This window comes from Apis mellifera, linkage group LG12 (assembly GCF_003254395.2).
Source record: "Apis mellifera strain DH4 linkage group LG12, Amel_HAv3.1, whole genome shotgun sequence".
NCBI classification, from domain to species: domain Eukaryota; kingdom Metazoa; phylum Arthropoda; class Insecta; order Hymenoptera; family Apidae; genus Apis; species Apis mellifera.
In genome coordinates, this window is record NC_037649.1 from 10,690,129 (window position 1) to 10,704,930 (window position 14,802).

At 22.9% G+C, this 14,802-nt stretch overlaps 5 protein-coding genes across 8 annotated transcripts in view; 2 read left to right on the forward strand and 3 right to left on the reverse strand.

Annotated features, from left to right (window-relative positions):
- Positions 1–108: 108 nt before the first annotated feature.
- Positions 109–2,265, reverse strand: LOC725465 (cell division cycle 7-related protein kinase). Of its 2 annotated transcripts, XM_003250926.4 has the most exons (8): positions 2,074–2,263; positions 1,781–1,988; positions 1,600–1,693; positions 1,364–1,506; positions 1,187–1,301; positions 784–1,114; positions 541–659; positions 109–410 (listed from the first exon to the last, which is right to left on the reverse strand). In XM_003250926.4, exons 1-8 carry the CDS (start codon positions 2,093–2,095, stop codon positions 282–284), a joined length of 1,161 nt encoding a protein of 386 aa, XP_003250974.1. In that variant the 5' UTR covers positions 2,096–2,263; the 3' UTR covers positions 109–281. The 2 variants fall into 2 exon arrangements, with proteins under 2 accessions (XP_003250974.1, XP_016770899.1); XM_016915410.2 differs by lacking the exon at positions 109–410 and having other exon boundaries at positions 548–657; positions 783–1,114; positions 2,074–2,265.
- On the forward strand, positions 2,229–3,971 carry LOC100576422 (mitochondrial import inner membrane translocase subunit Tim22). The gene is made up of 6 exons (XM_006566879.2): positions 2,229–2,238; positions 2,432–2,524; positions 2,975–3,226; positions 3,306–3,490; positions 3,578–3,650; positions 3,722–3,971. Exons 1-6 carry the CDS (start codon positions 2,229–2,231, stop codon positions 3,802–3,804), a joined length of 696 nt encoding a protein of 231 aa, XP_006566942.2. The 3' UTR covers positions 3,805–3,971.
- LOC412180 (septin-1) lies at positions 3,816–7,965 on the reverse strand. 2 transcript variants are annotated; one of them, XM_016915408.2, is made up of 6 exons: positions 7,878–7,965; positions 6,245–6,437; positions 5,902–6,160; positions 5,435–5,800; positions 5,253–5,357; positions 3,816–5,164 (listed from the first exon to the last, which is right to left on the reverse strand). In XM_016915408.2, the coding sequence occupies exons 1-6, from the start codon at positions 7,929–7,931 to the stop codon at positions 5,032–5,034; spliced, it is 1,110 nt and encodes a 369-aa protein (XP_016770897.1). In that variant the 5' UTR covers positions 7,932–7,965; the 3' UTR covers positions 3,816–5,031. The 2 variants fall into 2 exon arrangements, with proteins under 2 accessions (XP_016770897.1, XP_395643.2); XM_395643.7 differs by lacking the exon at positions 7,878–7,965 and adding an exon at positions 6,592–7,013.
- Positions 7,325–10,549, reverse strand: LOC409379 (eukaryotic translation initiation factor 4H). Of its 2 annotated transcripts, none has more exons than XM_006566877.3 (5): positions 10,397–10,549; positions 9,571–9,741; positions 9,254–9,465; positions 8,675–8,905; positions 7,325–8,599 (listed from the first exon to the last, which is right to left on the reverse strand). In XM_006566877.3, exons 1-5 carry the CDS (start codon positions 10,426–10,428, stop codon positions 8,454–8,456), a joined length of 792 nt encoding a protein of 263 aa, XP_006566940.1. In that variant the 5' UTR covers positions 10,429–10,549; the 3' UTR covers positions 7,325–8,453. The 2 variants fall into 2 exon arrangements, with proteins under 2 accessions (XP_006566940.1, XP_392894.1); XM_392894.7 differs by having other exon boundaries at positions 9,221–9,465.
- Positions 10,550–10,728: 179 nt separating this feature from the next.
- Positions 10,729–14,802, forward strand: part of LOC725618 (myb-binding protein 1A) — a 4,915-nt gene continuing 841 nt past the window's right edge. The window contains exons 1-10 of the mRNA XM_016915407.2: positions 10,729–10,880; positions 10,951–11,146; positions 11,265–11,462; positions 11,568–11,966; positions 12,042–12,628; positions 12,731–12,843; positions 12,937–13,457; positions 13,526–14,176; positions 14,244–14,492; positions 14,560–14,802. The exon at positions 14,560–14,802 is cut by the window's right edge and continues 191 nt beyond it. Coding sequence (XP_016770896.2) covers positions 10,973–11,146; positions 11,265–11,462; positions 11,568–11,966; positions 12,042–12,628; positions 12,731–12,843; positions 12,937–13,457; positions 13,526–14,176; positions 14,244–14,492; positions 14,560–14,802 — 3,135 coding nt within the window. The 5' untranslated portion in view covers positions 10,729–10,880; positions 10,951–10,972. The remainder of the gene's footprint in view (positions 10,881–10,950; positions 11,147–11,264; positions 11,463–11,567; positions 11,967–12,041; positions 12,629–12,730; positions 12,844–12,936; positions 13,458–13,525; positions 14,177–14,243; positions 14,493–14,559) is intronic.

A 14,802-nucleotide genomic window follows, 5' to 3' on the forward strand; every position in this document is an offset into this window, starting at 1 on the left:
CAATCTTATATTATATAGTATTGTTACATAATAACAAAATTATTTATTTAATATTTAAAATGTTTAAAAATCTAAATTATTTAATTTAATATAAATTACTTAATTTAACATAATGTATTATGTATTTGTATACACTCATATGTACATGTACAAGTTTCATAATGTACAATCCTTAATATTAAATTTAATATTATTTAATTATTTTTATAGTATTGTTATAAAATAGTTTTCTTGTAAATCTGCCAAAATAACTAAAACAATTTTTAATATAAAAATAGACATTATAATTTAAAAAATGGATGACTTAAAGCTTGATCTGCAGTAAAACGTGTTTTATAATCTAAATCTAATAATTTTGATAAAAGATGATAAGCTTCTTTTGGATACTCTTTTTGTGTGTCTGATGATACCTTAAAATATTGAATATTTTTTAATAGTAAAACCTTTACTATATTATTTTGTATATTATTAAAAAATATAAAATTATTTATATTTAAATTAATTATAATTATAATAAATAAATAATAAATTAAAAAATACCTTTTCACATGTATTATGATTTTTACTATTTAATAAACCTTTATTTCTTTTTTGCAATTTTTGACATAAAGAGACAATATCAACTGCTGGTATATCTTCGCTAAAGATAATTTTTTTTCCTAAATTATAAAAAAAATATTTAAAATAAAATATAAATAAATAAAATCATAAAATAATTAAAATAAAAGAAAGAACATGAAATACTTTACAATATGAACTGAATAAAAAAATTACATATTATACCTAATTTACGTGCACATTGTTGCATTTTATTTGATCCAAATATAGTTGTTATTTCTGCTAAAGCTGTACAGTCATCTGGTGAATGAAAGAATGGTTGAGTACCACTGAGAATACATAACATTATAACTCCACTTGCCCAAATATCAATTGCAGGCGTTTGTGAAGGATATTTTAATAAAACTTCAGGAGCACGAAAACCTGGTGTGCCAGCTCTGGGAGCTGTCTGTTCAGGTCTTGATATACACAATGAACAAACTCTTGCTTTTCCAAAGCAATAGCACTTTTCTCCTATATCTTTCTTTTTTGAATTAAGAGAAAGATTTAAACTATTCTGAAAAATATAAAAAAAAATAACAATATATATATTACTTATAACATTTTTATGTAATAATTGATACTTTACTTCATCTGATCTTTTCCGTTTAACAACTTGTATTTCAGAATTAGCTAATTTAATGTTATTAGATTTCTTTTCTGGTACATACTCCTGTGCTAATCCAAAATCAACTAGTAAATATCTATTAAAAAATAAAAAAATTAATATATTAAATTTATATTAAGATAATTTACATTATTTTACCTTTTATTACATCTATCATATAAAAAATTACTAGGTTTAATATCTCTATGTATAATATTAAATTGATGAACCCTTCGTAATGCAGTTAATAATGCTATCATATAATCTTTTGTTTCCTGAACAGTCATGTCTTGTACATATTCCTATTTAGTATCAGTAAATTATTACATTTAATATTATATAATAAAATAAATACGTTAAAATAAAATTAATTGAATCATAAATAAAAATCTTACCGAAAATTTATCATGTCTCATATATGGCATTACAAATATTACTGTTTCAAAATTTCTTAAACATAATTCCAATCCAACTATATAATCTTTTCCTCTAAAAAAGAAATTATAAAAATATTAATTTTAAATATATAAGTACATTTATTTAAATAATAACCAAATTTATAAAATGTCAAATTACCCTATTTGTTGCATACATTGTAATTCTCTTTCAATTTTTTCAGGATGTCTAGTAGGAACCAAATGTTTCAATGCAAATTTTTTAGAACCATCAGATAATTTTAAAGTAGCTAAATATACAGAACTAAAGGTTCCTTCTCCAACTTTTCCATGTACATGGAATAAATCTTTTATTAATGGAACTGTATTTTTAATTGCAATATTATTTTCTGAAATGATATAATAATTTTAATTTTTTTATTATAATTTGAATAATTTTTAATTTTTAATTTTGAATTAAATTCAATTTTTTACCATCATCATTATCTTCTTCCATTTCTGTTTTTTCTTCAATGGCTTCAGTATATGATTTAATATATTTAATCAGGTAATCAAAACACTATTTTGAAATTATTTTTGATAAATTAATACTTTCATTCTTTTCTTTTAAAAAACAAACTATTATATGTATGATAACCTGTTGAAAATTACATCGTTTCAAATATTCAAAATAAATAAATAAATATATATATATATATATATATATATATATATATATATGTGCACACTTCTATCAATAGTTTAAATATTAAAGCAGAATATTGATATAATTTTATACATATTTTAATAAATATTTTTGGAATTAATTATTACTATAAAATATATTATTAATTTTCAATAAAACTATTTTCTGCTATTAATATTTTAGATAATACATATATATGTATTCAAAAATACATATTTGGAATTCTGAAATGTATATATGGTACGTATATCAATGTATCAAGTAAATTGATATATTAAAAGTAATTCTATTTATATTTGTTATAAATATAACAATATTATTTGCTAAATAAATAACAAAGAAATGATAATATTAATAATATTAAAATATTATTTTTTAAAAAATTTTAATTGAAATTTTAAAAATTAAAAAAAAATTTCTAAAAAATTATCTATAAACTAAAGGTTAGAATAAAAAATAGATTAATAATTGTTTGTTTTAATTATTAATTGTATATTGTTTTCTCCTTTTTCTGATTATTTTTATATAAAATCTTTTTACTTTTTATTATTAGATTTTTTATTTTTATTTCATTTTTATTTAAAAAAAAAAATTTAATTATTCAAAATAATTAAGATATATGCTAACATGATTTTAATTTTTTAAGAATTGAAATATTGAATTAAAAATTGAATTAAATATTGAATATAGGAAATATTGAATTAAATATGTTTAACATTAATCCATCTAAATCATCTTTATTGGACACAAGTGAAAATAATGTTATAAGTGATATGGATTTGGATAAAATTGCTCTTCATCTCATTACTCAACAAAGATTTAGAGAAAATATTATAATTCCAAGAACTGTAGGTCCGGTACGAATTAAAACTAATGAAGAAAAATTAGTAGAAAGTGCAATGGAAAGTTGTATTTTTAAAAGTATCGCAAGCTGTGTCATAGGTATGTTTGTATTATATAATATTAAAAATTATGTTTATTTTTATATATAAGTATAATTAAAAAAAAATTAGATTTGTAGGATATGGTTTGGGAGCTGCTATAGGTTTATTTTCATCTAGTGTGAATTCAAATGTGGCCACTGTTGAAAAACAACAAACTGTTCGTGAAGTATTTAGAGAAATGAAAACTACAACATTGGGTTATGCAAAAAATTTTGCAGTAGTTGGTTGTGTATATTCAGCTATTGAATGTGCAATAGAATCGGTAATAATTCCTTAAATTCAATATAAAATTATAATTTAATTTATGTTTATCTATGTACTATAATATTATTCTAGAATTTTACTTTAGTATAGAGGAAAAACTGATTGGAAGAATGGTACATATGCTGGTGGTTTAACAGGTGGAATAATAGGATTGAGAGGTATTATTCTAAATTTATATATAAATTTAATATACGTAAGTAGCGAATTTTAATATGATTTTATGATTTAGCTGGTATAAAAGCAGGTTTAATTGGAGCAGCAGGTTTTGCAGCTTTTTCAACAGTAATAGATTATTATATGCATAAATCTTAAACATTGTCACATATTATTATAGACATATATTTATACAAAAAAAAAAAATATAAAACACACTCTGAGTATACCTGTACAATACGTATAAAAGCATAAGAATATTCTTAATATAAAAATGCATATATATAAGTACAATAGTTAAGAAATAAAATAAAATTCATGTAATATATATTGATGTTCATTTTACCTACATTCTGAAAATTTTCTATTTTTAATACAATATTTTTCTTAAATTGCATACATGATTTTTAAAATAAAAATTATAAAATGATTTAAGAGTAGGTACTAGTAATTAAATATTACTAGAATATTTAAGTAAAAATAAATGTTAATTCTTAATACTTGATACTTTACATATTGAAAATAAAACACATGTAAAGCTATACTTTACATTTAACACTGTTTATCACAGCATAAAATAAACTTTTAATTTCTAAATATTGTGAATGATTATTAATAGTTTAATATTGGCAGTCTTAAAATTTTTTTTATAAAAAAATATATATGGAATATTGGAAGATATGCAAATTCTATATATATTTCTACCAATTTCTTTGTCATTTGTGTAAAATATCAATATTTATAAAATGTTATTGTATATATGTATTTATACAACTTATATAAACTTATATAATTTCTTGTCATTGGAGTTACATTGTACCTTATAAATTTTCGTTTCTCATTTTGAAATAAAATTTTTGCATAATATTTGAGAGATTTTGCATATTTGTTACATTCTATATATTTCAATATTATAACATATTTTACCAAATATTAATTGTACTACATCTTGTTTAAGAAATACAAATTCTTTATAACAGTTTTATTTTTATAAAATGGATTATATTAATTTTGATATTTGTATTTTAATGGAAATTATAAATTATTTTATTAAAAAGAAATATGCAAGGCACTTATTACGCATCTCTGTGTTGTATGGTTATTAAATTATAGTTTTTTTATGTAATTTTTCCTATATTTTTAATTTTACTTTTCTATGTTTTTAAAATACTGAATTTTGTTCATAATTTAGTATTTAAAACAAAAATATTGAATAAGAAATTTATATTTTCTAATTATATTTGTCATAAATAAACTTTTAAAAATTGTAAATTTTTTTTCAAATTATGTTTTGAATAGCATATTGATCGTTTAATATAATTTTTTGGCACCTGTAATGTGAAGAATTAATTTTTCTTCATACATTTGTGCAGAAAATATATATAATTAAGGTTGTTGTTGTTGCATTTGTGCCTGCATTACTGCTACTAATTCTTGCATTCGTCGTAATTCTGCTTCTTTTTCTTGCAATATTCGGTCCTTCTCAGAAACAGAATTACTTCTTTCAGATTCTGCAATTCTATTGAAAAAAAAAAAATGATAAAATAAAAGAATTTTATTAGTAAAAAAAATATTTCGAATATTTTTTTAAAAATTATAATACTCACGTTTGTCTTCGAGGTGGTACAGGAGCTCCTTTTGCTAGTCTTTCACTGCGATAATTTTCATAATGTACTTCTTGAGTCACTTCTTGTAAATCTTGCATATGTGTGCTATAATTATATAAAAATAATAAATAATAAAAACTATTTTATTCTTTAATATATTCATTTAAACTAATATTACATACATTAACATTGTTCTCAATTTTATAAAATCACAATGATCAGGATTTTCAACTTCTACTACACCCCATGGATATAATCGCCCTCGTACTTTTCGTCCCTTTACTTCTAATAATGTATTTGCTCCACATACAGCAAATGGAACTGCTTCTTTCAGTTGTCTAACTTGTTCTTTATAATCTTCATCTTCATCACTATCACAATCTGGTAATGGATAAATCTTTATTCCACTACCTTCTATTTCTTCCATAACTCGTTTTTTTAAACGCAATACTTCTTTTTTTGTAAGTACATCAGCTTTTGCAATTACTGGTACTATATTAACTTTATTATGAAGTTGCTTCATAAATTCTATATCCAAAGGTTTTAATCTGATAAAAATAAAAAGAAATATAAACATATCATTATCTTGATATAATAAAATATCTTTATTGTGATATAATAAAATACAATCATAATTAAAATATCTTACCCATGACCAAATGGTGAAATAAAATAAAAACAACAATGTATTCTATTATCTACTATGTTTCTTCTATTTAAACCACTTTCATCACGTAAAAATCTTTCAAATTGATCATCTATATATTGTATGATAGCTCTAAAACTATCTGTATTATCAATTGCATCTCCATAACCAGGAGTATCAACAACAGTTAATCTAAGTTTGACACCTCTTTCTTCAATCTCCACAGTTGAAGCATCAAGCTTAACAGTTTGATTAGTTTTCTCTATTTAAATTATACCAATATAGTAATTATTATTTATAAGATATATAAATGAAAATATAAAAATATAAACAAAATTTAACTTACCTATAGCATCAGGAATTACACGTTCTGGATATAAATCAGTAAGAAATAAACTATTTACTAATGTAGATTTTCCAAGACCCGATTCTCCAACAACCATAAGCGTAAATTCAAAACCTTTTTTTACTGATTTTCTATGAACTTGATTAGGTAAATTTGCAAATCCCACATATCCAGGTGTTTCAAGACTAGCAAACTAATAAAGAAAATAAAAATTATATTAAATTAAAATCATATTTTTGTGATATAAAAAAATATATATACTTAAAATAAATAAATGAAATATTTTTTTATAAAAAAAAATATAAAAATATTTTATAAAAAAATTATTTATCGTTAAGGATACTTACCGTTTTTACACTTTCACTAGACATTTTTTCGTCGTAATTCAATTTAAAACGATAAGTAGAAGTTAGTACGGTATTTTTAAATGATATTAAGAACAATCCAAAACTAAATTTCAAGCTAACAAGCGCAGTATTGTGACAGAAGACAAGATTACAGCCATACTCGAAATATATATAAGTATACATATATCATGAATAAATTGAATAGGTTATTTGAATTTAAGATTCTTTGCTTTAATTGACATTATATTCTTATTATATATATTAAACAAAAGCAAAATTATATTTAAAAAAATTAATAATTTTATCGTAAATTCATTGGATATAAAAGAAAAATATTGCATTGACTGTACAGGAAAATGTTACGGTATATCTATATTATGAAGAAGGAGGGGAATAACCCTTAATAAGAAAGAAATTTAGGCGTGGCTGCCGAAATAAATACTTTTGATAAAAGTATAAACTTTTATAATAAAAAATATTGAAGTATGTAATCATAATTTAATTTAAAACTTTCAAACTTCTTTAATATAAATTGATGATTAATTATTAATTATTTAATTTTAAATGCGAATTAAAATTAATTTTAATTAATTACATTTATTTAAATTAAAATCGAATATTTAATGATTTTTTTGATTTAATGATTTAAAAATAATTTACAAAAATTTTTATATTAAAAATATTAAAATTTTATTTTTTTATTCTTTAATTTTTTAAAAATACATTACACAAATACAAGGCAAACGACTACTTTATTCAGGAAATAATATCATATACAAGCATAGTTTTATATAATATATTTATCATTAAGTTTTATCATAAGTTTTTCTTTATTTATCTCATAATTATCGATATTTTTTTTCAAATGATTGACATTTATTACTAGCATAGTAAATTAATTCATTACACAATATTAATGCGTAATAATCGGCACATTATCCTCATATTATTTAGTGATGTATAATTTTTTCAATCACTCAAATATTTTTTATGTTTTATAATTATTTGTCATTATTTCACAAGCGCATAAATAAATGTTTAATATTTTTAATCAAATCGAGTTTCAATATTAAACAATTATTTATAAATCATCTCAATAAGCAGATACAATGATTGGTATTAAAATGAAACATAAAAATTATAAGGAAGGAAATGAAAAGACGGACAATATTTTGTACTCTTTAAAACAAAGATTATTTGAGTACTATATTATTAGAAGATCAGTTTTTACGGAATCAAATATATGTATGGTGATAGTATATATTTATAATAGTTTGTACACATACCATTAATATTATTATAAACTGATACAACACCCAACATGAAATTGACGTGAACATTAAAATGTACTTTCCGTATCACATCATTATCGCGTGTATATATATATATATATATACACAAATAATTCAAGTCTGTGTGTGCGCGCATGTGTGTACATATATATATATATACATATATGATACGATTGGTCATATGTATATACATATAATTACACATAACCAATATTACTCGAGCATGCATGGTGCACACAATTTTTACTTTAAGTTCCCAATTTATTATTACATTTTTTTAAACTAAAGAGTTAGTGTAAATAGAGAGGGCACTAGATGAAAAAATTTTATTCTTAATTAAAAATGCCAAATACGTAGAACTTAAGAATCTCATTAAATCACTTTTCATCATTATGGGGAAGACTCCCCTTAGGGGTAAATAAAAATTATTACAATTTCTCATCTCTGAAGAGATTCTTCCCACTACATTTGAGGAAACTAAGGGATCTTGTATTGGTTTCCAAATGTTTTTGTTGGGAAAGTTCCTTTCCCTGAAATTTAGGGAATCAGAAACTAATAATGATAATATGTTTACTTGTCATCTGTATTAATTTTTTCCTCCCGAGGTTTTGCACCACCATAAATTGAACTTGATTTACTTGATTCTGCAATTGCATTTATGGGATCCTGAATTGTTCTTGGTGCTAATACCAAACGTTTCCTTCCAGTTGTATCAGCTATAATAACAATATTAAAATCATTTATAATTTTTTAAAGATAAAATCATTATCAAATATTATATACAAACAAACCTGGAGGTGGATCTTTGTGAAATGGTTCATCATGAAATGGTTTTCGTTCAGTTCCAGTTCCACGAGAAGCTGGTCTATTACCATATGATCTAGACGAAGCGTTACGCGACCATTCTCGACTTCCACCTCCTGTATCATCATTAAATTGACTGTAGTTACCCCGGTTACTTCTCATATCCCATGTACTACCTTGTCTTCCACCATGACTCTGACCTTGACCTACATAACCTCCTGCACATTATTATATTAAATTTTAATTTTTAATAATATATCTTTATATGCATATACATACATACATACATACATACATACATATATATATATATATGTGTGTGTGTGAAATTATACAAATTATACAAATTTTATTAAATTATAATATATATAATTTAATAAAACAAAATATATAAACTTTTATTTTATAAGCTTATAATACTTTTATAATACTTTTAAATATTATGAAAATATTATTGTATCAATTAATTAATTTATATATTGTTAAATTTAAAAGATATTTATTATATACGTTATGCAAAGCATAACGCTTACTAGAATACATAGATTTGCTTCCAAAATCATCACCATATCCTCCACGGCCTCCATCTCTCCCTCTAAAGCCTCCACTGCTACCTCCACTCCGCCCTCTCCTATCGAAACCACCGCGATCATTTCTCTTGCCCTCCGCTACATCTATTTTAATAACACTTTTATCTACTTCTACTGCTCCATCCATTTCCAATGCAGCTTCTAAGTCTGCTAAATCTTCAAATTCAACATAACAAAAACCCTTAAACCTATAGAAAAAAAAATATTAAATATATAATATAATATTAAAGAAGTTATATTATTTATAAAATATTCAATTCAATTATATTATAATTAGTTTCATTTATACAAACCTATCAGTTTCTTTATCTTTAACCAATCTGATTCCTTTAACATTAAGTTTTTTGAAGATTTTATCAACATCTCCTTGTACAATTCCATTTGGTAAATTTCCCACAAATGCAGTATAAGGAGGTTCTGTTGGTAATGGCTTTCTGCCACTTCTATATCCACCTCCATAATCTCTGTTTAAAAAAATGTATAGTCATATGCATTTTAGATATATTAATATTTTGCACAATTAATATGTATAAAGTAAGTATTATTTTTGTTATTTAATTATTTTTTAACTATTAATTTAATAAAAAAATAACATTACTATAAATTTGATATATAATTATCATTTGATGTTAGAATTACAAAAAGTTTCATGTTCAGTTTTAAGAGTTAATTACAAAATAATAATAATATATAGAAATAATAATAACAATATATAGATTTATAATTGTGACACTCATTAGAATATTAATTTTCATAAGCACATATTCTAGTGAATAATGTGGAATTAAATACTCTTACGTGTTATATGAAATAATATTTTTAACCAAATATATTATATGTATTGCACAAATTTTTAGTTTATATTTTTATCAATAATATTATGACTAAAATGCACTATTGTTTGGCCGGCCAAAATAAAGCCGCGTGTCGAAGGAACCATATCTGTAAGGTGCTGCGCTGCACTCTAATCAAAACTCACTTAACCTTAAAATCGTAAAATTATTGAAGAAAAGAGCAGTTTTTTTATCAATTCGGTACATCGATTAAATACTATCCTTACATTGTATTGAAAAATCTCAATAACTGTTATACATGAAAGAAATTGTAACCTATACTTGCCTTGAATCTTCGTAACCACCTCGACCAGCCATATTGGATGCACGAAACTGACCGGGACCGCGCGGGTCGAGTGCAATACTATGTTCAAGATGGCACTTTTCTAATCACTAAAGAATTTGAAATCATCAATCTAAGCAAACTTCCTTAGTTAGGGATCGTTACTTGCATTAATGAATTTCGACAATAATTTATCAAAAGATTAAAAATTTCTAATAAAGAACACAATTACTTTTATTTTTACTATGAATTGTTAACAATTAGATTATGATAAGCTCTTTTCAAAAAATAATTTATTTATGTAGTTGAATTGCATAATATTACTAGAAATTTTTATTTATAGTAATTCGACAGTTCTACACAAAGGTACGAAATTTTTAACGAAAACGATTGACAGTCTATGCAATTCAAAAATGAAATATACACTTTTGATTTTACATTCTATTCATTATTTGTTTCATTTAAATAACTACTATTATAAGACCAGGTATTAAAATACTAATTCATTCAATTGTTTTTATATATTTGTTATATAGGTACTTATTAGATTAGCGTAGTTTTTAGGTAAAACAAAGCAAGATGGCGGATGAGACGATGCACATGTTAGAGCCTATTTCAAATAAAATGAAGGATAAAATGAATAAAATGGATTGTACAGTTCTTGATTATTTTACTAAACTTAGAAATGAAACAGAATCTGAAAGAATACATGGTGGAATTGTCCTATTAAAATATTTAATTGAACAAAATTCGGTAAGTATTAATTTAAAAATAACCTCAAAATAAATCATTTTTGTATAGCGCGAAAAATGATCATAGTTTTTATATTGATAAATTTTTATATTGATAATTATATACAAATACATTTTAGGAGAATAATGATACTCAAGAATTTAAATATGCTATAAAAAGACTTATTCGAAGCTTAGGCTCTTCAAAAACAACTTCACGAATAGGTTTTTATACAACACTGACAGTTTTTTTAATGATAAATCCTAAAATGTCTATAGAAAATTTTTTATCTATAGTAAACAATGAATTACATCCAGTAAATAGTAATGCTAAAAGTGTAAGTAAGAAAATCAATATATATTATATCACAATATTAAATATTTATATTTAATATTAATCACATATTAAGTATTTATATTTAATATTAATCACATTATTTTAGGAAAATGGTGATATTTATATGGGGCGCATATTAGCATATGGAACATTAATAAGATCTAAGTTACTTTTAAATAGTATTAATGAAATACAACTACAAACTATACAAGATCTCATTAATGCAGGCAAACAACGTAGTTATTTATCATTTGTTTCTGTTTCATTTCTTGTTGAATTTGTAAATCAACTTGATACTGAGTGTATTAAAAAATCAGTTTGGCCAATTATTGAAAAAGAATTTGGCAAACCATGGACAGAACAAACATTAGATTCATTGTATGCTTTGTTAATAATAAGAAATAAATGTCCATTACTTGTAAATAATGAATTTTCAAAAAAACATTTTGGTACAGAAGATATTATCAGTAAAGAATCTATGAGTAACATAGTGAAAGTATTATTGGTAAGTATATATTATAAATTTATTTATTAAATTATTTATAAAAAATATATTAACTTATATATTATTAATATTTAGGATTTACCCAGAATTATATCATGTCATCATCCAATATTTAAATTATTTTGTGAGAATTTAATGTCAGCTGAACTTATTACTGATTTTTGGATTCATATAGATCAAAAATTTATAAAACCATCTAAAACTGATGAATACTTGGTTATACAGATTCTCAAGCTTATATTATCAAATATTGTAGATAAATCTATACTTCCATCATTATTATCACCAAATTATATACAGCATATGTTAAAAAAATGTTCTGGATCTAAATACCACAATAAAGATGAAGTTCTTCTTGGATTTAAAGAAGTCTTAAATTTGTTAATATTAGCTACAAATAGTAATGATACTAAATTAAAAATACAAATTGCTGTATTAAAAAAATTAATATTATATCCAGGTGATTTAATGATTGAAAAAAAAACAGGTACAAAAGTAATTCAAATGCTTACTGGAAATTTGAACTTAGATGGTATAAAAAAAGTATCAAAAATATACAGAGAAATAATTGAAAATAAAGTACCTAGAGACAAATCAAATGTTAAAACAGAATCTTTTTGGACAAATGCTGAAAGAATTTATGCTGCTCATTTATTAACAAGGTAATTAATTAATTAAATTTATATTTCAAAAAATATAATATTATATCACAATATTAAATTTTATTTTTAATGCAATTATGAATAATAATTTATTATTATTAGGTTAATAGGACATCCTAAAATGTTTATGGATATAGAATGGAAATTAGATCAATTAAAATTTTTATTTACTTATGGATTATGTGAAATGCCAAATGTTGGGGTAGATCTAGCTTGTAAATATTATTTTTACATTTAATATCATAATATTAATCTCACATATAATTACTTAATATTTAATATTATAATTATTTTTTTTTTATTTGTAGCACAATTTAAGGAAACATTTTATCGTGCATTAGATCACAAATTACCAAAATTAAATGATTTACGAAATATATTAAGTGAATTAGTTCATTTTTTGGATATTCATTTAAAAGAACAAACTTTGAAATTAAGAAATCCATTAGTGAATGATGCTAAAGTTTCGTGGGAAAAAGTGACACATTTAATTAAAAATTTGGAAAATAATTCAAAAAAAACAGATGCTATACCGCTATTTCATACAATGAATTTACATATGGGTTTACAATTATTTTCAGACTCACAAATGGCAATTGCGACTATAGATGAACTACAAAGTTGTTATGAAAGAATAGTAAAAAAATCTAAAAAATATAAAACTGTTAATAAAGAACAAAATGATGAACCAGAATGGGTAGAAGTGGTTGTTGATTTATTATTATCCTTTTATTCAAAGAATAGTCATTTATTACGATCATTAGTAGGATGTGTTTTTCCACATATTTGTCCCTATATAACACCAACAGCTATACATCAAATTTTAGCAGTACGTAAATTAAATTTATAAATATAATTAGAAGATTGGTCATTATATTTCGAAATTTTTATTTCTAGGTATTAGATGTAAGAACTGAGAAAACACCACTTGTACCAAAAAATAGTTTTGATAATGAAAATGATGAAATTTCATCAGATATGGAATCAAGTTTTAATAGTACAGATTATGATGAAAGTGATGAAAATACTAATGATGAAATGGTGACTTCATCAGATAGTGACTCTGATTCAAATGAAGAATCGACAAATGAAAATGAAGATGAAACAATAACTGATAGATTACGAATGGCAGTTAGTCAAGCACTTGGTGATGCTTCTGTTCAAATTGATAATGATGATATAAATGTAGAAAACATTGATGAAGAAGAAGGAAAACGATTAGATGAATCGTTAGCAGCAGCATTTAGGATTCTTCGGGAAAATCGTCAGCTCCGGTCCAAAAAACAAGAAAAATCAGCACAAGCTTTAACTCATTTTAGAATTCGAGTTATAGATTTATTAGAAACTTATTTAGAATGTGTTCCATCAATGGCAATTGTATTTGACATGTTACTTCCTCTTTTTACATTATTAGAATTTTGTATAAAAGATCCTCATCAGAAACCTCTTCAAGATCGAGTTCGATCTTGTTTAAAAACATTATCATTGATAAAAAAATTCAAAGATATAGAAAATGTTAATGAAGAATTATTAACAATAATATTAAAGGTAATTATATTTTAAAATTTAACAATTACTTTATATTCATTATTTAACAAAAAAAAATATTTTTAAGGCTTTAATAGAAAAAGGAGAAAGAACTACGTCAGTTTATCATGAAATGAGTGATAAATTAGCTGAATGTTGTACATTTCTCGTGAGATGTGCTGAACAGGCTAATATATCTATAGATGCAATCATTAAAATTTATGAAGAAAATTTAAAAGCTTTTTTTAAAAGAAGAGATTGTGTATTATCACCTTTATTATTTAAAACTATTTTACAGTTACAATGGGAGGGTAACTGGCAATTAGCTCCTTTATTGGTAAATTTTTATTTTTCATCTTAATAAATTTTGATGAATTCTAATTAATAGTTTATCATTTTTGCAGGTAGATTTTGCTTTCGATGATAATATAAGATCTTTTCGTCGTGGATATGCACTTGAATTCTTAACTATCTTTTATAATAATAGTCGACTAGTTCATTTAGATACAAAACATTTTGATATAAGAATGAAATTAGAAAAAAAAATATGTAAAAATACTATAAGTATATTTCAAGAATTATCCAATATATATAAAATTAAAAGTGAACAAGCAGTTACAAGTAATGGCAATGAAATAGGAAAAGAA